The 17,161-nt window shown below is 41.7% G+C and overlaps 1 protein-coding gene across 1 annotated transcript in view; it reads left to right on the forward strand.

The window, feature by feature from the left end:
- The window catches only part of LOC126284517 (Down syndrome cell adhesion molecule-like protein Dscam2), a 698,452-nt gene that overhangs the window by 560,915 nt on the left and 120,376 nt on the right, over positions 1-17,161 (forward strand). The window contains exons 16-19 of the mRNA XM_049983513.1: positions 275-451; positions 7,541-7,682; positions 10,689-10,837; positions 14,612-14,822. Coding sequence (XP_049839470.1) covers positions 275-451; positions 7,541-7,682; positions 10,689-10,837; positions 14,612-14,822 — 679 coding nt within the window. The remainder of the gene's footprint in view (positions 1-274; positions 452-7,540; positions 7,683-10,688; positions 10,838-14,611; positions 14,823-17,161) is intronic.

Raw genomic sequence — 17,161 nt, forward strand, 5'->3', positions numbered from 1 at the left:
AGTTTTTGAATCTGTTTTTAGGTCATTTCAAATCGAAATTATGACTTTATATTTGTAATTTCCCATTTTCTTTAAACGAACGCTGAGTATTTCCTCTATTACTGAAAATAAGGCGCTTTCGCCTCATCTGTTCCTCGGAAATGTTGAAAAATACTCTGATAGCATTTATATGTCGTCATAAGTACCCACGTAAGAATTTTGTGAAACTGCATGTTGACCTCATATTCGTCTATAATTTTTCTCTAACACACAATGTTTTGTTCATTGCTGCTAGGAGGAAAACCGAACGACTTCCAGCCCTTGGAGCCTTCAGAACCTCACATGCTGGTGATGACGAATGGGACTCTATCGATCCCGTCTGCTTCTGCAGAGGACGAGGGCTTCTACCTGTGTCGTGCTGATAACGGCATTGGTGCCGGACTCAGCAAGGTGGTCGAGATAGCTGTCAACGGTAATTTCTAGAACTAATCACACACAACTGCTGAAACGTTATCTCAATATTGTCTGCTCATGCTGTATATACACTATGTAGCCGCCGCCATACACCTTATGGTCGCGTGCGAAATACGAATGTGTCAAACAGATACAGAATTAAAAATCTCCCACTGTCCCTTTTCCATCTAAATCCCCACCTTTTATCGTCACAAGTAAACTGTAGTACTGCTATGTGAATAAAATCACTGCCGGTGTATGATGCTATCGGTAGGTTATTCCTGTTAACAATGTCCCTACATCCACGTAGGAGAGAAGGAAATTAGTTTTGTTTAAAGAATGTGATATCTCCAAAGCTAAACTGTTGAACACAAAATATTACTTACTACTACTTTTAGTCGCACAGATTCGTCATCAACTATCATTAAATATAAATCTGGAATATTTGCCATACGTAAAATTGTAGTTATATGGCTTCGGTCAAAAGTAGGTCATAACCATAATAGAATATTGATGGACTGATTTTTTATGGTTAATGATAATCTCTACGACCGAAACGGATTGTACATAAAATATATCTTTACTCAGCAGTTTATCTTCGTGAAAGTGACAGTTAAATATTGTTTTATGGGTGATATCACAAATATGGTGTAGCTGTAGATCTAGTTCTATTTTAGTGAATCTGTATTACAACAAGAAATGACATCAGTGGTAGCTCTGGTTACTTTAAGATGCTTATATATAACTTTACCTAAAATTTGTTGTAACTACATGGAGCGCAAATAGAGACAGTAGATTCTTATATCGACACATGTAGCAAATGGCCTTAAGCAACCTCTCAACATTTTGTTGGAAGAGTTTCTATCCACCCCCAATATTAATGGGTTGTATTACTCGAACTTTTCTCCGATAACGCGGATACTTATGATAAGGTGCTCATGGTAACGAGTGCAGTCTCGACAGATTTTTAATCTAATGTAAATATCAGAAAAACGAAAGGCGGAGAAAGTAACTAAAGTTCACCACAAGAAAGGATGTAATATGTTTTGATGACACAGTTAGACACATAACCGCATCATTTCTCTCCTCAAACAACGTAAATCACTCATAAGCAGACTTCCATCATTTCAACCATACATTATCAGATTAAGCATTAACACAATGCACTCTACGATGACCCCCGGCTCCTCTCTGGTACGTATACGAAAGAGTAAGTCAATTACATTACCTTTTACATAACGTGCAACGCTAATACAGGCTCATTGGTTATTACTTAGTGGGCCACCATAACACCTTCTATTAGCGGTTGCACAGAGTAACACGGCCACACAGCCAAGTGACGGCGTCCGTTCACCACTCACATCGACGGGAGGTGCAGCTCTGGCTCTGCATAAACAGAAGCCTAGCGACAGTGGTGTGCTCCACTCAACCTCAATTAAAATAATAGTTCTCCTCTCTACATTCACGTGAATATCTTCCGTTTGTCGAAGAAATTTCATAACTAAATGACATGTTGTGCCACATAGAGAGTAATTGTAATTCGAACTGAGAGGGATGAGAATTTATTCTTCCATTTTTCGATTTCAACGGCAACGTTATACAGCACAGTACGTTCTACATATGAGACTTGTCGACTGAAGTGTGTCTTTGCCGCAGATGTAGATTTACGATAATGCCGAACTTCGAAGGGCTGCAGTGAGTGCCTTGAGGAGAAAACTGCAAACTAAGCCCGGAAATGTCATTCAACGATGCCTTTTTTTTCCTTTAGTCAATGGTGGAGCCCCTCCACGCCCACACCGGCATGGCTCTGAGCAGGGACTTAACATCTGTGGTCATCAGTCCCCTAGAACTTAGAACTACTTAAACCTAACTAACCTAATGACATCACACACATCCATGCCCGAGGCAGGATTCGAACCTGCGACCATATCGGTCGCGCGGTTCCAGACTGTAGCGCCTAAAACTGCTCGGCCACTCTTGCCGGCCCACACCGGCTTGATGGCCAACTCAAATGTCTACTGCCATCTCTGCATAAGGGTTAGTTTTCACTAAAGTGAGGTGTCGCAGGATGTGGGTACTGGAATGTTTGCGTACGTCTGGTTAAGGTTAACCATTAATGCGCGCTCATCTGGAGATAGATTTGGTCGAAGTCGAACGAAGGGTAGCGTTTTGAAGGGCAAAGGAAAAAAAGTGCCAAGGCAAGATCCAAGAGAAAAAAACTCTGCGATAGCTAGGTCGGGTTGTAAGTGCAGTAGCGGATGTCTTGTTGCCTGCGATAGGTTGTGCAAGGGTAGGCTTTGTTAGTAGTGGGTGTCATACATGTCGATACCTTTGACGTTGTGCGGTGGTGTTGCTCGGCGGCTGCCGCTGGGTGCCAGTGTAGAGCTCTCGTTCAGCGTTAGCAACCTGCAACAGTTAGGTTTATTATGGTTTTTGTGTCCGATAGGTCCTACATCGGATGCACATTGTAGGGTGATGTTGGCGAATTGTTTGTGCGTCAGTGGGCGAGCTCGTCGGGGTCCCTGCTGTGGCCTGTTGGTCGACTCTAATGGCAGCTGGTAGTCACCAGTCAGTGTTGCTGATATTCAGGGGCTTGCCGACGTTCGTCGCTTGTTAGTGTATGTTAGTTTACCGTAGGTGGCTATGCCCTAGCTAGTAGTCCAACTTACTGAATGATACCAGGCGCCTCGCGAGGATTTACGCGTACAAAACGACCTCAGCTGGGGTACGGGTAGCCTAGCAGCAGCCCTATAAACACGGCTGATTGTCGCAACAACACGGCAGCATATATATTCTGCCCGGTCTAATGGCAGGCGTTAACTCCCGTAACTTCGATAGAAGGATCTCCTCCACCGGCTGATTTACGGGGAGTTCACAGCCGGTATGACTTGCCCTCTAGAATTTTCAATCTGTGGGAAAAACCTCTTTGTTCATATTTGTTTATCCCTTTCCAGTGTTCATTGTCTTCCGTTGCTGGTATCACATCTGTCAGTATTTGTGGGTCAGTGGGTCGGTTTATCGGTTGTGCTCCGGGCACGGACCGCGTCTGGAGCGTGGTTAAGGCGCCGGCTGTAGAACAAGCCGGTGTGGCTGCTTGCGAAGCGGTCATCATGGCGTCGGTCGCCTGCAGCAGCGTCTCTGCGAGATGCGAGACTTTGCCGAGCTCTGCAGTCAGGAAGGCGAGTGACACCTGCTGTTGCAGCGAGCGTGCTGTGGTGCTGCCACGGTGCGAGCGGTGGGTGCAGCGTTTCTACTGCTGCTGCATCTGCTGGTGATCTTGATCTGCTAGGCGGCGCATTTTCACCCTGGCGGAGGGGTGGGGGAGGGGGATGGGGGGGGGGGTCATCTCGCTACTCCGTTTTCTGCGAATGGGCTTGCTCTGAACTTTGAAAAAACACAGTACATCCAATTTTCTGCTGCAAAAAGTATAGTTCCTTGAGTAAACATAACACACCAAAAGAAGTCAGTAGCCAGGGTAGAGCATACTAAGTTTTTAGGTGTAAATGTAGATGAGAATCTTAATTGGAAAATTCTTACTTTGGACCTACTAAAGCGACTAGGTTCAGCAACTTTTGTAATCAGAATAATTGCCAATTTTGAGGATGTAGAAATTAGTAAGCTATCATACTTTGCGTACTTCCACTCTCTGATGTCATACGGAACAATATTCTGGGCAACTCAACTCTTAGGCAAAAGATATTCAATGTTCAAAAGAAAGTAGTTAGAATAATTTGTGAGGTTCACAGTCGCACATCTTGTAGGAATCTGTTTAAAAGGTTACGAATTCTTACAACTGATTCACAGTACATTTACTCAGTAATGAAATTTTTTCTCAATAACATGGACTAATTTAAAATCAACAGCGACATTCATGATTACAATACCAGAAAAAAGAAAGACCTACACTATCCTTTACTTAACCTAATTTTGGCACACAAAACGATAAATTATGCTGCTATAAAACTTATTGATAAATTACCAGATGAAATAAAATGTCCGACAGACAGCACTAATAGTTTCAAAAACAAATTGAAATCATGCCTCCTTGAGAACTCCTTCTATACCAAAGATGAATTCTTGAATATGAGTAAATAAATCTGGAGATATAATATATGCATTTTGTGCCATTTAAGGGAATGGGATAGATACTAGAAATATATAGGTATAACACTATAATGTAAACAAACAAAAAAACTTGTTTCCTGAGCGGATTTCTTGTGCATCTCACACGTTCCACATCATAAAGGTTTCCCGTGCTATTGATCAATGGAACATGTAACTAACTAACTAACCAACTAACCTCTGTTTGTTCTGACACGGTTTCGAAACCTCGCCCGCCAGGTTCAGCGGCCTCATGGAGTGGAGGCGGTTGTGGCGTCGTCATTGGCCGGCATCGGTAGCGTGCCAGCAGTGTTGGCCATTCCCAACACTGACAGCGTCCCTGCACGCGGTCGTAGGGCGGAGTCTACAGCCTCCCTCTCCAACGGCACCCCGAGTATGCGAACTGCCACAAAAGTCTTCCAGCCGCGGGTGTTCGCAACGTGGTTACCCTGCAGTTTTCGCATCTCGGCGGGACGCGTCTTCAGCAGCGAGCATTTCGACCTCGCGTGTTCGCCCGTGCATTTCACGCATGCCTCGAGGAAAGGGCGGTGGGTGCGTCATGCCCCACCCTTTGGCACCGGAAGCACTGAGGCGAGCCCCTCTTGTGCTTCAGCAGCTCGACTGTGGCCGCCGTATTGGCCATCTACGTTACCCACCACACCTTTCGGTTCTCCTCACTAACTATGGCGAGAAGAGAGCTTTGCACTTCTTGGATGACTTGATGCGTGCCAATGAACTCACACCAGACCCAAGATGTGTTGAACACCCGCGCACTGGGGGAAGCCGCTGAACACTGCCTTGGTCAGTTTTTCTGGAATGGTGGCACTAGTTTACGGTGGCAGCGAGAGTGCTACCACCAGCTCGATACCTTCTGGATATCTCTCCATTCTCATTCCTGCATACCTCACGGTATGGATCTCTATTCTCACTCTCTGAGACGCTACACGGAGGCTTTATAAACGACCTTCACTTTAATGACGACTGGAGGTGTCTTTGGATTGATCGCATGGTGACGGGCAAATGACGTGGCTTGTCTCTTCGTATGTTCTAGCTGGATTTGCGGCCATTGGTACGGTCGGTCTCTGTACCTCTGCCGAGGACTGGAGTCTGTCCACGATGGACATTGTGGCTGCTGCAGTTGTTTGCGCCGGGCGAGACGCGCCCTCAGACAAAGTCGTCCAGGCACAGCCTGTAGCGCTGGTATTTTCCACAGCGCGCTTCTGACCGCCTTTAGTTGAAACAGCTACCTGTCCCTTCACCTTTGGCGAGCATTTGCTGCTCGCATGTGGCGTTGCGATCGGCGAACGGTTTCGCCGTTCTTTGTCGAGATCGGGACCACCTCATTTCGGAGTAGGAGTCGACCTCTTGCTTCGACTGCTCCGCTCGAATGGGCCTATAACTTCGACACTGCGTAGCGTCGTAGGATGACGTTTACGGACTTCTTGTGCAACTTGTCAAAGTTTTTCAGTGTCGTTTAGTTAGGTCCTCAGCGCGTCGAAGTTGCCGAAGAAAGATGAAAAGCCTTTGACCGTACACACTTCACCTAACACATGAAAACTGTACTGTTTAACGCATCTTTTTCAATAGATGCAATAAGAACTAACAAAGCCTCAAAGTACTCATACATAATGGCTGGTTTAGCCTGGAGAGCCCAGTGACTTCGAACATGGACGAGTCATTAGATGTCATCGGAGCAAAAAATGCGTCAGGAATATTTCAACCCTTCTAAAACTGTCCAAATCGACTGTTGGTGGTGTGATAGTGAAGATGAAACGTGAAGCAACAATCACAGCCAAACCAAAACCAGGCAGACCTCACCAACTTACGGACAGGGATCGTCGAGCATTGCGGACAGTGATCATGAGACATCGAATAAAATCAGCGGAAGGATCACTCGTGTGCTACCAGCAGTCAACGTAGCACAGAGCGCGTAGGGTGTCAAAAACAGGGGAGCAGAATCGTCGACATGCTCCTTATAAGCCACACATTCCTATGCTCATTGCCAAACGAAGCTTGAATTGGTATAACGTGCTACGAATTCGGACAGTGGACGGCTGGAAAAGAGTGATTCGGATTGTCAAATCACGCTGTAACCTGTAGCGATGCAAAGGAAGAGTTTGGGTTCGGCGAACACCTGGACACCGGTACTCGCATCATGTGCAGTGTCAACACTGAAGTACGAAAGAGTTGGTACTACGGTATGGAAGTGTTAGTTGCGATTAAGGTGATGATGATGATGAAGTCCCATACTCCTTGAAAGAGCGTAGGGGAATGATGTGAGGGACCCACACCGCCGTACAAGGAAAGGTCCTAGTGGTTTGCCATTGCCTTCCTCCGACCATAATGAGGATGAATGATGATGAAGAAGACGACGCAACAACACCCCGTCATCTCGAGGCAGGTGAAAATCCCTGACCCCGCCGGGAATCGAACCCGGGACCCCGTGCTCGGGAAGCGAGAATGCTATCACGAGACCACGAGCTGCGGTGTGGTCCACTTATTGCGCATAAGAAAATTCTGAATGCGGGAGGAAATACACACATTTTACGGCCTCGTGTTCTGCGCAGAGCAGAGGAACAGTTCAGAGGCGACTATTATTTGTATCTGCTTGATAATGTAGCGCTTCACAATGGAGCGCCTGTTACGCAGTGGTTCCTGGAGAATAAGATTCCTGAACGGAATTTCTTTCCCAGACCTCAACCCAATCGAACACTTTAGAAATGAATTAGAACTTCGTCTTCGACCGATACCCCAGTGTCCGATACAACTTCCTGCTCTGGTTTCGGCTCTTAAGGAAGAAAGGGTTACCAAACTTCCACGGACATTCCGATACCTCATTGAAAGTGCCACAGTAGAGTTCAATCCGTCAAAGAGGCGAAGGATGGACACACTATATAATAACGTGCACTGACAGGTGTCTGGACACCTCCTTGTCAGGTAGTATATTACTCTTTCCTAAGTTAGCCTGTAATTACTGTGTTTGTAACACGGATGCTTCTCTGTCCAGAACCGGTGAGGTTTGACGTGATGGAGAAAAATGTGACAGCCCGCCGCGGTCAGCATGTGACACTGAAATGTGACGTCAGAGGAGACCACCCCATACAAGTCAACTGGTTGTTTAGGGGGCAGCGTCTGCACCACAGTTACAGGTAAGTTCACGATGAAAGGCGAACTAAATCTTTACGACGAGCCAGACTCGCATAACTGTAATTTAATTGTGTAACAAATTTCGCACTAACGATCATCTACGTTGTTTATCCTTTTTGTATCAAAATACACATACGCACATGCGCTCACAAACATACACAGGTTGAGACAGCTACTGCAGGACCACCAAAAATATTTATAACAGTTAAGTATATAGAGGTCCGGATTTTCTCAAATTCTAGGGTAATGTGGAAAGGGCAGGCGTTTGTAGTTCACTTCTCCTGAAAGCGAGACATTGTTAAGCAGCGCTGTTATCTTGTTACTACTTGATCAAATTTCACGCATATTATTTTGCTGAAGTCCTCTTTGAAAGTTTTTTCCAGTACCACATAAAGATAGTACAGTACAATTTAAATAATTAATACCGCTGACGTAATTCAGCTGCTAGAAGGCAGTAAAAGTTACACGTATCAGTCTGAAAATTTGCTATATTGGCCGCTGTGAAACAGCGAAATTCATACCTTGATTTATTCACTCATTATGGATAATTTTGGTTCCCCTGCCTTAGCTGCCTCAACTGCGTATTGAATATTTTCTCTAAATCAATACCATTAACATCATTATCACAATTTAAAACCATTTTAAACCAGTTAAGGAATCTTAAATATAATTAAAGTTATATATTATTTCATCATTGCTATTAATAAAATTGTACTACAGTTAGCTACAAAGGTTAACACGATAAACTGTCAAACAACAACTGGAAAGAGAAATTAAACATAGTAATAATTAAAGGAAAACTCCATCATCAAGTCAACCTCTGATAATTTAAACATCATGTAGTCTCTGTTTAAATTGATAGCTGATTACCTTCTGAAAAAGCTAATATTACCGCCTTGAACTTCTGATAAAATTCTTTACTTGCACAGCTAGTTTCAGTCGTCTGGTACTCATCACGTTCCTAAAACTATTCACAGTGTCATGCGAGACGAAATATAAAATCATTAACGTCAGATGTAGTATGAATCTGCTCACAGCGTTAACGCCGATTCCAGTTATAATACAGGGTGTTACAAAAAGGTACGGCCAAACTTTCAGGAAACATTCCTCACACACAAAGAAACAAAATGTGTTACGTGGACATCTGTCCCGAAACGTTTACTTTCCATGTTAGATCTCATTTTATTACTTCTCTTCAAATCACATTAATCATGGAATGAAACACACCGCAACAGATCGTACCAGTGTGACTTCAAACACTTTGTTACAGGAAATGTTCAAAATGTCCTCCGTTAGCGAGGATACATGCCTCCACCCTCCGTCGCATGGAATCCCTGATGCGCTGATGCAGCCCTGGAGAATGGCGTATTGTATCACAACCGTCCACAATACGAGCACGAAGAGTCTCTACATTTGGTACCGAGGTTGCGTAGACAAGAGCTTTCAAATGCCCCCATAAATGAAAGCCAAGAGGGTTGAGGTCAGGAGAGCGTGGAGGCCATGGAATTGGTCCGCCTCTACCAATCCATCGGTCACCGAATCTGTTGTTGAGAAGCGTAAGAACACTTCGACTGAAATGTGCAGGAGCTCCATCGTGTATGAACCACAAGTTGTGTCGTACTTGTAAAGGCACATGTTCAAGCCGTAAGAAATCATGATAACGTGCTCCATTGAGCTTAGGTGGAAGAACATGGGGCCCAATAAAATTAGCTCTAACATGGAAATTAAGCGTTTCCGGACACATGTCCACCTAACAACTTTTCTTTACTTGTGTGTGAGGAATGTTTCCTGCAAGTTTGGCCGTACCTTTTTGTAACACCCTTAATAAATGAGTACACTATCTAGCACAGTTTTTATATCTACATCTACGTGGTTACTCTGCTAGTCACAATAAAGTGTCTGGAACAGGGTTCAATAAACCACCTTCATGCTGTCTCTCTACCGTTCCACTCGCGAACGGCACGCGTCAAAAACAAGCACTTAAATTTTTCCCTGCGAGCCCTGATTTCCAAGTTAGGTTATTTGTAATTGTAATCCCTAAGTATTTAGTTGAATTTACAGACTTCAGATTTGTGTGACTTATCGCGTAATCGAAATTTAGCTGATTTCTTCAAGTACTCACGTGAATAACTTCACACTTTTCCTTATTCAGGGTGAATTTCCACTTTTCGTACCATACAGATAACTTATATAAATAATTTTGCAATTCGTTTTGGTCATCTGATGTCTTTACAATGACAGCATCATCTGCAAACAATCTAAGACGGCTACAGAGATTGTCTCCTATGTCTTTAATATAGATCAGGAACAATAGAGGGACTATAACACTTCCTTGGGGAACGCCGGATATTACTTCTGTTTTACTCGATGACTTTCCGCCTATTACTAAGAACTGTGACCTTTCTCACAGGAAATCACGAATCCAGTCGCACAACTGAGGCGATAGTCCGTAGGCACGCAGTTTGATTAGAAGATAGCCTTCTGGAAATCTAAAAATATGGAATCAATTTGACATCCCCTGTCGATAGCACTTATTACTTCACGAGTATGAAGAGATAGTTGTGTTTCACAAGAACGATATTTTCTGAAACCATGCTATGTGTCAATAAATCGTTTTCTTCGACATACTTTATAATGTTAGATTGACGATGTTATCTGTATCACCCTATGATCATGGTTTTATCACCTAACCACAATGATTTTATATTGCACTTAACGTGGTGCTGTGAATACTTCTATGAACCTGATAATGGTTAGACTGAAACTGGTTCTGCAAGTGAAGAATTTTAACAGCAGGTAAAGATGGTAGTATGATATTTTCAAATGTTTATTAGAGGTGTGGGGCTTCACTTCTTGAAAATATATTGATTACCTCCAATGCCTTATGTTTCATTTTGCTGCTTCGTTAGCCTGAAAAACAGATTGCTGGGAAAACAGGTACAAAGTTTCCTTAATGCCCTCGTATTTTATGCTTGGACACTGATAACATTCTCTTTGGCTGCTGGCAGACTCAGCATGTCAGAAATGAAGACGGCCACGGGCCTGCAGGCTCAGCTGGTGATCGACCAGGCTGACAGGCAGGACTCCGGCCTCTACGTGTGTGAAGCGGGCAACGTCTTTGGCCACAGCGAGCTGCTGGTCCGCTTGGCTGTTCAAGGTAACGGCTGCCACATGCATGCGCCCTCAGCTACTTACTGTTACAGGACAGACGTCTTAAATGTTATGAAATATTTCACACAGCACTTTTAAATAGATAAGGACTTCACTGACACAGACATTGTCGACAGCTCCATAGCACTATAATGGTTTCGGTTCTAATGGGGAAAGGTTCTGAACTTTCCAAAAGGAGATCCATTAAACCATCCATTCCAGATTGTTGTGAGCAGCAGCTGTGACATTGTGACTTATGTGAATACACCAGCTTTTGACAAATCTGGAAGTTAAGATAAAATTAAATTTATGAAAGATTCTTTTAGTTAAAGTAATTTAAAGGGATATTTACCACATTTCTGTGCTGATGACTCCATAATATCACAATAATAATGATTTGCCTTTACATAAGAAGATACACGCGGGTACTGAGTCAACAGTACACGTCAGCTAATGGTAAGTCTCTCTATTACGTAGTAGTACAAACGAGTTAAATATCTACTATTAACACAAAGATCGTCTCACTGATCCTTAAACGTAAGGTGCGTATGACGACTTCACACACTAAGCTGATTCCACTGTGGCAGGTGGTGATCTGTTTCTGCTACACAGCACAATCATTCTGGCATTAGTCATTCGTCATGTTACCAACATAATTTCGTAGGCTTTAGCGGTCAGTCAGTTGACATAAAAGTTTTCTGAGCATCGTGTCGCGCCGTACAGAAAAAAAAAGAACCATAGCCGAACCGTTCGTTGCTCCAGCATGGGTCCTTCCATGTAAATGCTGCCAACAGATATGTATGGATTGACTTGCGAGCTGAAGTCGCTACATACACATTAGATAATGAACACATGAGTCTTCTATATTGCTACCTCTTTTGCGTGCATCTAACGTAACAATGTTTATGATGATATTACCTAAGTGCACATTAAATCTGATATTAAGGAAGAAAACAACAGGCTTAGCTAATTTTTTTCCACTGACGCAACAAAGTTATAATTAAATTTTAATACAGAAAACACAATTCCAGGAATTCTTTCTAATGTCTCATTGATCGTGGTATCGGTTTATTTACCAGGGTTTAAACTTTAATAGTGGCAAATAGTTATTTACAACTTACACAATGCAGACACATGTTTCGAACTTTTACCGTCCTTGAGATTAGTCACCAGCATTATGTATAACCCCTTGCGGCTATCCGCTGTGGCCGAGCGGTTCTAGGCGCTTCAGCCCGGAACCGCTCTGCTGCTACAGTCGCATGTTCGAATCCTGCCTCGGACATAGATGTGTGTGATGTCCTTAGGTTAGTTAGGTTTAAGTAGTTCTAAGTCTAGGGGACTGATGACCTCAGGTGTTAAGTCCCATAGTCCTTAGAGCCATTTTATAACCCTTTGCCAGCAATGTGGAAGTCGTAGGACACATTTACCAACGTTAGATGTGTTGATACATCGAGTGGAGCGGTCTACTGCCTGACTAATCTCTGTGACAGTTCTGAAATGAATGCCATAAAGTGATTCCTTCACCTCAGGAATCAAGCCACACCGATCAACCAAATCAGTTGCAAGTTCGTGCCACACGAGACCCGGCATTGTCCTACGAAATGATTGGCGGATCCTGCAGAAAGTGTCTCCGGTTCTTCTTCTAAGGTGTTCATTTTTGGAACATAGCCTGCAATCCACCACAGTCCCAGGATTTAAGCCCTTGTGATTTCAAGTTGATTCCTAAGATGAAGGAAGCACTTCTTGGCATTCGTTTCAGAACTGTTACAGAGACTCGGGCAATAGACCGCTCCTCTCGAACTATCAACACAACTGGCGCTGCTAAAACTAACCTACAAGTTCCACATCACTGACAACTGGTTATACACAATTCTGGTGAATACTCTGAAGGACACTAAAACTTTTAAACATTTACCTATTTTCTATTAGTTGTAAATAAACGTTTGCCACTAAGTCCGCCCCAAGTAGCTGAGAGGTCGCTCACACGATATTTACATTTTTATTTATCTCAATTAAAGTTGGAACCATCGTATATAGCGAAAATCAGTCAACTGGATATACTCTTATAAGCTCTACTATCCAGTATAGCCGTTCTTCCCCCATCACTTTCACATTTCGTCCACTTCCACTAGATTGTAGTTTGTTACGTTATTATAACAATTGTTTTACATTGGTTAGTTTTATATAGTGAGACTGAATATGTACATTACAGAAGTACTTGTAAATAGTACGCAAGTATTTGAATAAAGATGGATATCATTTTAAGTGAGTAAATATGTATCTGTTCTTCATGGTTAGAGAACACTACTTGAAGTTTTTCTGTTTTGCCACTTGACTTACTATAACTGTATACATCTATTTTTTTAAATATGAGAAGCTTTTCACTATAAATAATTAAGTAATTGATGTACCACTTTCCAACAAAGACAATTAGATAGCAACAATTCAATAATTTTTATATCAGCTTCTTTTTGTGAGTGTCTGCTTTCCTCAGCCAATTTACTGACGATTATTTTAGGAGCCTGCAGTATTTTTTTTTATGTAGAGCCTTTTCGTGTACTTTACTTTAAAGACCATTTCTATTTCTAATAATGAACTTGGATCTATATGGAGTTTTGAAATGCCGTTTCAGGAACTGTACAGTAGTTATCTGGATAAGTCAGCCATTTAAATTCATTAAAAACTGCTTTTCATGACTGTCTATATGCAAATATTTCATTTCATGTATTGTTATAGTTTTTATTTTAAACAATACTTATTGGCAGAAACCAAAATTCTCTAAACTGCACACCATATTTTGTGTTTTTTCTCCACATTTGGGTAGTAACCACATACTATCGTTTCAATATCATAGTACACTTAAACATGATATTTATACCATATTCATTTCTATAGTTCTAAATGTTTTCTCAACTTAGATGGACATTTGTCCATACTTTGAAAAACTTTGTTTCTCAGTGCAGTAGCCACTCGTTTCTAAGTTTATATTGTACATTGTTATTGTTCTTGTATCTCTAGAGCCACACATCATGCCAACCTGGCATTTATTACCAATCCACCAACAGCGCTGCTTCTGTAATCAAAGAGGTGGTTCGTCCTAAATTACCATTAATCAAATGACTAGTATTATTTAAAATAAACCCTGAAACTGCCTCTGATTCTTGATATGATGCTCTGAGAGTTTTGTAAATAATAGACAATATAGTAATGACCCCTGAGAGGCCAAATATTTATTTTACAATGTGAGGAAAAGTCATTTTCATGATATTTTTGCTCTCTGTTGCCTGGTAAAAACGTATGGAATCAACTAGTTGTGCACAACTAATGGAACAACTTAACAACTCAGTTTCACACAAGAGATCATAGACAACCAAATCAAAAACGTAAGATAAATTTAGCAGTAGCCCTTAGTTAAGTTTTTCATGATGTTTAACATACAGGACTTGCTTTTGTCGGTCTGAAACTTGATCTTTTTTCCTCTCCCTAGAACCCACTGTTCAGATTCACATAAATCATATTCTTTCTGAAGGAGCTCAATTACATTTCCTGAATTCTCTTTCTGTCAGTTAAGAGAAAACAGGTACCTATGTTACTGGTTTATTATTTTCTTTGTCAAGCATCATACTATTTATGATATGCCTTTACTTTTCATTGTTTGATGCTTGTTGAAAATATTTCTGAAATGAAAGAAATATTACTGATATGATTTAAGAGACAGCCTTTGTTGCTTTAAGATTGTTAAATTAATGATTGATGATGGGCTTCTTACTCTCATTTGTAGAACCTCCTGATCCACCATTGGACGTTGAAGTGGTTGAAGTGAACAGTAGGTCAGTTCGCCTGTCCTGGCACCCTCCTTTCGATGGACACAGCACCTTAATGGGATACCTTATACAGTATAAGAAAGCCACCAGCCTCATGGATGATTGGCAACATGCTGGAACCGTTAACATCTCCATCCCATCTTCAGGTGCTGATTTAACAAGTAAGAAGTGAGTACTTATAACACAGTGATACGCGACGACCCAGACAACCTAACAAATCCAATAAATCAAAGGAATAACAATTAAAACCCACCTAATCAAAAATTGACAATGCCTTGGTCGTTGCAATAGAATTATTAAAAATCTGTAATAGACAATGTTAAGCTACTTAACTTTATCTGATACAAACTTTCCGACTCTGGACCTACACTTTTTATTTAAAAAAATTGTCACAAAAAAACAATAACACAAAAAATAATGCATCATTAACGATCTTAGTTGAAGTATGAAGGATATCACACAATACAAATAAAATCTGAAATTCAGGTTTCAAATTTTTAATGCACGTTACATATAAAAACGGACTGTCTCTTTAGTGTTGTTCAACTAACGTCATCACTGAGTGTGATTACCACAGTCACAAAATAATACCTCAGAGTAATGTTTAATGTTGTTATTGTTGGTGCTAATGAGGTTCATACAAAACGAATGCCATGTTCATGCTCTGTTATTGATATTGGGATGCTCCATTGTCTGATTTTCTTGAAGTGGGAGATATTCTTCAATAAGACGACTCTTTCATGATCAAGCATCATTACCTTGTCTAAGGAAAACATCACACGTTCTACTAGGAAAATTATGTAAGTATGTATCAAGGACGTCATGTGTATAGTGCAGACACACACCCAAGCATATTCAAGATGGTGCTTGCACCTCGATACTACCACCCTACAACACCACACACAGCCACCAAGGGCGCCCATATCATAGTTTGTATTGGTGGGGGGGTGAGGAACCAAAGGGTGTAGAGTATATTTAAAATACTGCAAGACAAATGGTGACATGTAAGTAACCTTAAAGGTTCCAGTTCTGACCTTGTTAAAAACTTTGTCCTCTTACTAAAATACTACGCCATGATATTCCTACTAAATAAAAAATACACAATTTTGAAAGAAAAACATCCGACTACACTGTTTTTTCTCCTTTTCCTGGGAGAGGGGAAGGTTCAAAACGGGTCTGATCACTATGGGACTGAGGTCATCAGTCCCATAGAACTTAGAACTACTTAAACCTAACTAACCAAAGGACATCACACACATCCATGCCGCAGGCAGGATTCGAACCTGCGACTGTAGCGGTCGCGTAGTTCCAGACTGTCGCACCTAGAACCACTCGGCCACAAGGCCGGCTGGGGAGGGTAAGGGGGTTACCCTCATAATCAATATGCTGCAAATATACACATCATATAAGGAGCTATAAATTAATGTACTGGTACGAATACAGCGAATTTCCCGCGTTATGATCCTGTAAATATTGCAAAGACTTCGTTCCTGTTACAATAAAACACAAAAACTGCGTTAATAATTGTTATATAATAGCTGATGAGTATTATTGCCAAGCAAAGAAACATTTGTTGTTGTGGTGGTCTTCGGTCCTGAGACTGGTTTGATGCAGCTCTCCATGCCACTCTATGCTGTGCAAGCTTCTTCATCTCCCAGTACCTACTGCAACCTACATCCTTCTGAATCTGTAGTGTATTCATCTCTTGGTCTCCCTCTACGATTTTTTCCCTCCACGCTGCCCTCCAATACTAAATTGGTGATCCCTTGATGCCTCAGAACATGTCCTACCAACCGTTCCCTTGTTCTGGTCAAGTTGTACCACAAACGTCTCTTCTCCCCAATCCTATTCAATACTTCCTCATTAGTTATGTGATCTACCCATCTGATGTTCAGCATTCTTCTGTAGCACCACATTTCGAAAGCTTCTATTCTCTTCTTGTCTAAACTATTTATCGTACATGTTTCACTTCCATACATGGATACACTCCATACAAATACTTTCAGAAATGACTTCCTGACACTAAAAACTATACTAGATGTTTACAAATTTCTCTTCTTCATAAACGCTTTCCTTACCATTTCCAGTCTACATTTTATATCCTCTCTACTTCGACCATCATCAGTTATTTTGCACCCCAAATAGCAAAACTCCTTTACTATTTTAAGTGTATCATTTCCTAATCTAATTCCCTCAGCATCACCCGACTTAATTCGATTACATTCCATTATTTTGTTGATGTTCATCTTATATCCCCCTTTCAAGACACTGTCCATTCCGTTCAACTGCTCTTCCAAGTCCTTTGCTGTCTCTGACAGAATTACAATGTCATCGGCGAACCTCAAAGTTTTTATTTGTTCTCCATGGATTTTAATACCTACTCCGAATTTTTCTTTCGTTTCCTTTACTACTTGCTCAATATACAGATGGAATAACATCGGGGACAAGCTACAACCCTGTCTTACTCCCTTCCCAACCACTGCTTCCCTTTCATGTTCCTCGACTCT

The sequence above is a fragment of the Schistocerca gregaria genome, chromosome 1 (genome assembly GCF_023897955.1).
Source record: "Schistocerca gregaria isolate iqSchGreg1 chromosome 1, iqSchGreg1.2, whole genome shotgun sequence".
Classification (NCBI taxonomy): Eukaryota; Metazoa; Arthropoda; class Insecta; order Orthoptera; family Acrididae; genus Schistocerca; species Schistocerca gregaria.